Raw genomic sequence first — 9,241 nt, 5'->3', positions numbered from 1 at the left:
TGGGCATCACTTGATCTATTACAGTGTTGGAGAATTCCTACTCCATGATACCTGTAAGTGCAAGCAGTCTTGTAAAATAATATTCTGTGAATAAATTAAAAATATATTTAAATTGGGGCACCTGGGTGGCTCAGTGGGTTAAAGCCTCTGCCATTGGCTCAGGTCATGATCCCAGAGTCCTGGGATCGAGCCCCACATCGGGCTCTCTGCTCCGCGGGGAACCTGCTTCTTCCTCTCTCTCTCTGCCTGCCTCTCTGCCTCCTTGTGATCTCTGTCAAATAAATAAATAAATATTTAAAAAAATATGTTTAAATGAAGGAACTCTATTATACTTCAAGAACACAAGAAAACGTGCTCATTTGTTCTACAAATTAATGCTTTTTAGATGGCAGGCTAAAGAATATGGCCATTTTACAGCAGTCATTCTTTGAAAATGAAAACAAGACTGATACCCTGAAAGTGTAGAAAATAGGTAATTTATGCTTCCCTGAATGGTTTGAAGCTTTGGTATTTGACTGCCTTGGTCGTCTACAAGGTATTGGTCTACCTGATTAAATGACATTTCAGTTGTGCTGTGTAGAAAAAGCAACACTTTTACATGCCTTGAACATTATGTAACTGAAGAATTTCAGAATTACTGCTAAAAATCCACTGAAATCTCCAATTTAAGCAATTTACAGCTCTTGGTGAGTAAACATTTGTTTTGAGGTTATAAAACACTTCTTTCTGACTAGTAGATAAATTGTTCATGTTCTTTGTTATCTTTCTGGTAAGATGGGAATAAAGATCAGTACTCTAAATACTGCTTATTCTGTATTTGATAAAGTGTGGGAGTCCTCTAGGAGAATGAGACTATCATCACAATAGTTTTCCTAGTAATGCTCAGTATGTCTCATTACAATATCCTTTCATATGCAAGGCGACACAACTTAATTGTGCCAGGCTGTTAATTCTGTATGTTTTTCAACAAAATACCTGTTGTCTGGTAGCAATTTCTCTCTTCTTTCTTGATTGGAAATAGAAAGTATTTCTCTTCTTTCTTGGTTGGAAATAGAAAGTATTTCCTTCCCAACAGTTTCACCTGAAAATGCTTACCTATTTGATAGAACATAAAATTCATCTTTGTGAGTCTAGACAGAGTTGAGAAAATTTCTTAGAAACAGATGCAAAGGGATGCCTGGGTGGCTCAGTTAGTTAAGCTTCTGCCTTCGGCTCAGATCATGATCCCAGGATCCTGGGATCCAGTCCCATATCAGGTTCCTTGTTCAGTTGGGAGCCTGCTTTTCCATCTGCCTGTTGCTTCCCTTGCTTTGTGCTATCTCTCTCTCTGACAAATAAATAAATAAAATCTTTTTTAAAAAGTGCAAAATGTTTTGTCTAATTTTTCATCAGTTATCCTCTGAACATATGTATGTTCATATGAATGAATTTCAACATGAAATAAACATGTTAATAATTAAATCCAAATTTAAGAAAAATGAGGAAAAAGGCAACCAACTTCCTCATGTTCCCTTAGAAAGTAATGCTTCTCTGGTGTTCTTTACTGATGTCACCATCCTTGTAGTTACAAAATCTTGATCTCAGGTCATCCTCAGTTCTTCCCTCTCAACACCTCATTCACTCAACCATTCCAGTATCAGGCACAACTTAAAACAGACCAAGCTGCTGGGAAAAATCTTTTAGGCACCATAACTCCGAAAGCCAGCATGAGGTTGATCACTCCCATAGTTAGCTTTGGGGTTACCCAAGCTTCCTTCCTTCCTTTAAAGGACTGTCACATTTTTCCACCAGTAGTGCTTTTTATTACTACCAGCTTCTTGGTAGTAATAGATCCTTGATGGACCTACCATCACTCTTGCTTATCATTCCTGGCACCTCTAATATCCACACACATAATTTATTCAAAATAATCTAAAGGACAACCTTCGCTCCAATTGTCTTTTCTTCCATTTTATCTCAACTATCAAATCATATGGTTGTACTCCAGATATTATCATTACCAATAACTGCACTACATGCAAATATAAGATTTCAAATAGCTACTCCCTGATACAATCACTATTCTTGGATCTCATCAGTTCTTCTAATCTTACCACTTTTCTACTAAGCACCCCATTCTTGAGTCCTTATTTCCTTCTTTGTCTACTTTAGAGTTCATGGTTCAGCACTATTACCACACCCTTGCAAACACTGTTAATCCCTTGTTCCTTTTTTCCTCTTAATATTTGCTTACAGTGATCCCAACTCCATTAAAATCATACAACTTGGTTGACTAGACTCCATTCTAATTTCTGACCACAAATCTCAGATTAGCATTCAATACACACATCTATTATATTTTCCCAGTTCTATTCCCTTTTACCAAGATCATTAATTTACATTTCCTCTCTATCAAATCTCTACTACTCATCTCCCTCCTCACCAAATGTTCCATACCCACAGATGAAAGCTATTTTTTTTCTACCACTGAATACTAACCTATTTGCATTCACTTTCATATATTCTGCCTTCTTTCCTGATACATTTGATAAACCCTTGACCCCAGTTCCTGCTCTAACAACCATCTAATTTCCTTACTTTTTTTTTTTTTAAAGATTTTATTTATTTATTTGACACAGAGAGAGAGAGCACAAGCAGGGGGGAGCAGCAGGCTGAAGGTGAAGGAGAAGAAGGATCCCCGCTGAGCAGAGCGCCAGACCAATGTGGGGTCCAATCCCAAGACCTTGGGATCAGGACCTGAGCCTAAGGCAGCCTCTTAACTGACTGAGCCACCCAGGTGCCCTAATTTGCTTCCTTTTATTAACAAGATGTTCTGAGTTGTGTCCCTTTTCTGGCTCCAAAACCTCATTTTTTACTTTCTGCTCAACCTATCCCAGTTGGCTATTTATATGCAACACTTCATTGCAATAACTTTTAACAAAGTTGAAGTGATATAATTGTTGCCAAAGTCAATTGTGTTTATCTAATTGTTAGATTTTTTTGCACACTTTCACATACTTAACCACTCCCTTAGTCCTTATTCCTTTTGATTAATGTTTGTACAGTGTATCTTTCCCCATCTTTTCATTTTCAACCTGTCTGTGCCCTTATGCTTAAAATGTCTCTTGGGATGCCTGGGTGGCTTAGTTGGTTAAGCATCTGACTCTTGATCTCAGTTCAGGTCTTGATCTCTAGGCCTTGAGTTCAAGTCCCACATTGGGCTCCTAACCCAGCATGGATGTGGACTTAAAAAAAAATGTGTCTCTTCTAAGTAACATACAGTTTGATTTATTTTTTAATCCAGTCTGATAAGCTTTGTCATTTAACTGGAATATTTAATCTTTTTACATTTACTGTATTTAATAATATAACACAATTATTAATACAATTAGTATTTACTAATTATATAATTATTTATATAACTTGGTTTACTTTTTTATACTTACTAATGTGTAAATACTAATTGGGTTTAAGTCCTACCATCCTGTTACTTGTTTTCTATTTGTCCATCTGTTCTTTTTTCCTTTGTTTTTCCTTTCCTGCCTTTTTTGGATGAATCAAGTACTTTTCTTATATTTTATCCTTCATTAGCTTAAAAAACTTCTATTCTGAAATAATTTCAGATTTATAGAAAGGTTGTAAGAATAGAACAAATAACTCTATTTGCCCTTCACACAAATCCATTAATTGTTAACATTTTTCCACGTTTATCATTGTATTTTTTTCTGACATCAGGATCCTTTGTTCCAAAATACTTTGGTAATGTATTACGGAAGGGCATTCAGTTATGTAACCACAATGTAATTATCAAAACTAGGAAATTTTACAGCTAATAGTCAGATTGTCTAATAGGCAGACCTATTCATATATAAAGTTGTCCCTATAATGTCCTTTAGAACAAATTTCCCCCAGTCCAGGATCTGAATGAGGATCATGCATTACATTTCATTGCCATGTCTCTTTTTCTCCTTTAATCTGGAGCATTTCCTCTGATATTTTTTGTCTTTCATGATCTTAACTTTTTTCTTAAGATTTTATTTATTTATTTTTGACATAGAGAGACACAGGAAGAGAGGGAACACAGGGGGAGTGGGAGAGGGAGAACAGGACTCCCACTGAGCAGGGAACCTGCTGTGGGGCCTGATCCCAGGACCCTGAAATCATGACCAGAACTGAAGGCAGATGCTTAACCCACTGAGTCACCCAGGCACCCCATGATCTTAACATTTTTGAAAAGTTCAGCCAGTAATTTTGTAGGATATTCCTCAATTTGGGATCCTTCTCATGAGTAGGGATTGGGTTAGGTGTTTTTGGCAGGAAGATCAACTAAGAAATCTTGGGCTCTCTCAGTGCATCACATCAGGAGGCACATGGTTTTAGTTTGTCCTATTATTGGTCATGGTAATTTTGGTCACAAATTAAGGTTGTGTCCACCAAATTAATCCAAAATTAGGATTTTCTCTCTTGTAATTAATAAGTAATTTGAGGGGAAATACTTTGAGGCTGTGTAAATATACTACTCTCATCAAACTTCCCTCCACTTGCTTTAGAATAAATGATTCTTGAATCAGTTACTGTTGTGGTGGTTGCAAGATGGTGATGTTCTCAGTCTTTTTGTGTTTGTTAGTTATTCTATTAGATTTTTAATCATATATTCTTTTATTTCAGTTGTTACTCTAGAGACTTCAATATGCATCTTTGACATTATGGTCTGCTACTATCTGAACAATATAGTAACCTTAGAGCAACTTAATACTTCCTCCCAGTCTTTGGGCTACTATTGTTAAATATTTTATTTCTATATATGTTAAAAACCCCACAAATCATTACTATTGTTGTTTTTAGTCACTATTCTTTTATATATCCCCCTACCTCTTTGGTGTTTTTCACCGTCTTTCATGGTTTCCAGGATAATTTTCCTTTAGCCTATAGAAATACTTTTAGTATTTTCTATAGAGCTAGTCTATGGTAATTCATTTTCTCAAATTTTATTTGTCTTAAAAGTCTTTAACCTTAAAGATATATTGAAACGATATAGTGAAAGATATATTCACTGGAATAGAATTCTAGGTTGGCAGTTTTTTTTTTTCTTTCAGCACTTTTTTTTTTTGGTAGTGCAAAATTTTTTAATTAAGCATTATGACAAAAATAGGTCCTCATAATTGTTAGAAACACGTAGAAAAATTATGAATTAGTCTCAAAAAAAAAAGGGCAATCAGAATCAATTTTACTCGATTTCTGTATTTAAGACTAGATCTGCCAGTCACCCCAGCATGCTCGATAACTGGCCACTGTATCATGGCTTTACCAGATACACAGAAGGATGGAGAGCCTCCTTAAAAACCTTTACTGAAACTTAATTCCTTGAGCCAGAGGAAGGTCCTTACTGTAGTTGATGGTACAAGTGGATCTTCTCATGTACTGTTTCCAGGCATCGCTACCAGACTCCCGGCCACCTCCAGTGTGCTCTTCTCCTCCAAATGCACCTCCAATCTCAGCCCCGCTTGTGGGGATGTTGACATTCACAATCCCACAGTCTGATCCTTTCAGTCCAAGCCAGCGGAAGATTCTGCCCAAATCCTTGGTAAAGATGCTACTGGAAAGTCCCTGTTTTACTTCGTTATTCCAGGCGAAGACTTCCTCTTCATTCTTGAATTTAAAGACATAAAGAATAGGAGCAAACGTCTCTGTGTGTGCAATGGACACGTTGTGCCCCAGACCTGTCACAATTGTTGGTTCTACGTAATTGCCAGGGCGATCCATGACCTTGCCACCATAGACCACGGTGCCACCTTCTTTCTTTGCTTCCTCCACTGCTCCCAGAAACATGCTCACAGCCTGTTTGGTGTGGAGTGGCCCATAGAGAACATTAGAGTCCCATGGGTTCCCCACACAGATCTGTGCGTAGGCCTTTTTAAGTCTATTTACAACTTCATCATGGATGCTTTCGTGTAAAAACAGGCGCCTCGCAGTGGTACACCTCTGGCCAGCTGTCCCCACAGCAGCAAAGAGGGCTGATGGAACGACTAAGCTGAGGTCTGCATCTTCAAAGGCAATAATGGCATTGTTTCCTCCAAGTTCTAACAAACTTCTTCCAAACCTCTCCTGCACCATAAGGGCCACCTGTTTTCCCACCTGTGTGCTCCCGGTGAAGGACAGCAGGTTTACCCGCTCATCTTTGGCCATTGCTGTGCCGATGTCCGCTCCACCACAGGTCAAAGAACAGATCACACCAGGCAGCTGGTTATCCTCCAGAACCTTGGCTATTATTTTTGTGACAGCTACACTAATGAGCGAAGTTGTTGGAGCTCCTTTCCAAAGGCAGACATTCCCACAGATCATTGAGATGGCATTGTTCCAACCATATACTGCCACAGGGAAGTTGAACGCAGTGATGATGCCAACCAGGCCTACAGGATTCCACTGTTCAATGAGTGCGTGGCCAGGTCTTTCAGAAGGCAAGATGGGTCCTCCAATCATCCGTGATAAGCCAACAGCATAATCACAAATATCCACGTACTCTTGAACTTCTCCCACACCTTCCACTAAGATCTTCCCCATCTCCAGTGACACCAAACTTCCTAGTATTTGGATCTTCTCCCGCAAAGCATCCCCAATCTGTCTTACTACTTCTCCTCGCTTCGGAGCAGGAACCTCTGCCCAGACTCTCCACGCTTCCCTCGCTTTCTTCACCGTTTCTTCATAGTCGGCCATGCTAGCCTGTCGGACTCTTGCTATCAGTTCATTGTTAGCAGGACAATAGGTGGTGATAACCTCTCTCCGGCCTCCCCAGCTTCCATTGTATACGCCCTCCGTTTTCCTCGCGGAGCCCAAGCTCCTTCAGCCAAGCGTACTGGGCCTGATTGATGAGCAAAGTGGACATGAAGGCGGCAGGCCTATTCCAAGGACCAGAGAGCCTGCTTCCCCTCGCAAAGTGCACGCACAGCTTCTTCTTTCAGCACTTTTAAAGATATTATTCTATTGTCTTCTGGTTCCATAATTTCTATGGAGAAGTCAATCCTAAGTAATATTATTGTTCCTCTGAAGGTACTGTGTCCTTTTTATTCTATTTTAAAGCAGTTCTTTGTCTTTGTTTTTCAACATTTAAACATATCTCTAGGGTGTAGTTTTCTTTGAATCTACTCTCATTGTGTTCACTGAGCTTCCTGCATCTGTGGGTTGATACCTTTCATCAATTTGGGATAATTTTAGACACTGTCTGTTCAAATGTTACTTTTACTCCATTCTCTTTCTTTTCTGAGAGCCCTATTATGTTTATTTAAATTTTATGCTTTTTAAAAACGATTTTATTCATTCATTTGAAAGAGAGAGAGAGAGAGAGAGAGAGCGTGCATGAGCAGGGGGTGGGGGAGAAGCAGACTCCCCTGCTGAGCAGGAAGCCAGAGGTGGGGCTCGATCTCAGGCTCTGGGATTATGACCTGAGCTGAAGGCAGATGCTTAATGGAGTGAGCCACTAAGGCATCCCTGCCTTTTTTTTTTTTTAAAGATTTTATTTATTTATTTGACACAGAGAGAGGGAGAGAGCTCAAGTGGAGAGGAGGTCTAGAGGGAGCTGGATGAGCATGGAGCACGATGGGTGGCTCAGTCCCAGGACCCAGAGATCATAACCTGAGCTGAAAACAGATGCTTAACCTCTAAGCCACCCAGCTTAAATAATGATGATAAAGCTTAAATAAGATGATAAAGCAGATGATTATCTTATCATCTGCTTTATTCTTTATTCTTATCATTTTTTAATTTTTTAATTCTTATCTGCTCTTACCATCTGCTTTATTCTTTTTTCTAATTTTATTTAATTCAATTAATTAACATATATTATTCGTTTCAGAGGTAGAGTTCAGTGATTTATCAGCTGCATATAACACCCAGTGCTCATTACATCACGTACCCTCCTTAATGCCCCTCACCTAGTTATCCCATCCTCCCATCTACCTACCCTCCAGCAACCCTATTTGTTTCCTGTAGTTAAGTCTCTTATGGTTTGTCTCCCTCTCTGATTTCATCTTATTTGTCCCTCCTTCCCCTATGATCTGCTGTTTTGTTTCTTAAATTACACATATGAGTGAAATCATATGATAATTGTCTTTCTCTGATTAACTTACCATAATACCCTCTAGTTCCATCAACATTGCAAAAGGTAAGATTTCATTTTTTTAATGGCTGAGTAATATTCCATTGTGTGTGTGTGTGTGTGTGTGTGTGTGTGTATCTATCACATCTTCTTTATCCATTCATCTCTCAATGGACATTTTAGCTCTTTCCATGGTTTGGCTATTGTGGACACTGCTGCTATACACATTGGGGTGCAGTTGTCCCTTTGGATCACTGCATTTGTATCTTTGGATAAATACCTAGCAGTGTAATTTCAGGGTCATAGGATAGCTCTATTTTTACTTTAACAGAACTTCCATACTGTTTTCCAGAGTGGCTGTACCAGCCTGCATTCCCACCAATAGTGTAAGAGGTTCCCCTTTCTCTGCATCCTTGCCAACATTTATTGTTTCCTGACTTGTTAATTTTAATCATTCTGACTGGTGTGAGGTGTTATCTCATTCTGGTTTTGATTTGTATTTCCCTAATGCACATGTGTTTGTTGGCCATTTTTTGTTTCCTTTGGAGAAATGTCTGTTCATGTCTTCTGCCCATTCCTTGACTGGATTATTTGTTCATCTACTTTATTCTTTCCATTCTTATTTCATTTGTGCTTCAATTTTGATGTTTTATAATGATGGCTTCACTAATTCTGACTTTAGCTGTGTCCAATACATTGTTAAATCCATCCAAATAAGTTAATTTCAAACGTTGTATCTTTCAGTTCTAGGTTATCCTTTTGATTCTTTTTCATAGATTCTAGTATCCTGATGAAATTCTCTTTCCATCCATTTTGTCCATCTTTCTCTATTTTATTTAATATAATAATCATATTGTAAAGCCTGTTAGATCTATTATCTGGATTATCTAAGGGTCTTCTTCTATTTATGTTTTCTTTTGTTTATTGGCTATTTTCTTACTCTTTATTTCTTACTGTATGCCTAAGGTTATATATATAAGAACCATGGGAACTACAAATTATATTGTTACCTGAGAAAGTTCTTCTTTCTTCTGCTAGTCAGAGATGACTTGGTACTAATGATGTTGGTCCAATCAGGGATTGAGGTGGGTTGGGGCTGGGTTGCAGTTTTTGTGTCAGTCCACCCCTGGTTCATGTCTATCCTTCTAGGCTTTTTATCAAGAACCTGGC

General features: G+C 38.4%; 1 protein-coding gene across 1 annotated transcript; it reads right to left on the bottom strand.

The window, feature by feature from the left end:
• Positions 1 to 5,101: 5,101 nt before the first annotated feature.
• On the bottom strand, positions 5,102 to 6,925 carry LOC123925271 (alpha-aminoadipic semialdehyde dehydrogenase-like). The gene is given in 2 exon segments (XM_045978524.1): positions 5,102 to 6,792; positions 6,794 to 6,925. Coding segments are annotated over 2 exon segments (1,536 nt in total). The 5' UTR covers positions 6,863 to 6,925; the 3' UTR covers positions 5,102 to 5,325.
• Positions 6,926 to 9,241: the final 2,316 nt, after the last annotated feature.

The sequence above is a fragment of the Meles meles genome, chromosome 14 (genome assembly GCF_922984935.1).
Source record: "Meles meles chromosome 14, mMelMel3.1 paternal haplotype, whole genome shotgun sequence".
Taxonomy (NCBI): Eukaryota; Metazoa; Chordata; class Mammalia; order Carnivora; family Mustelidae; genus Meles; species Meles meles.
The sequence above is the reverse complement of the archived record's forward strand: the minus strand, read 5'-3'. Positions and strand labels throughout refer to the sequence as shown.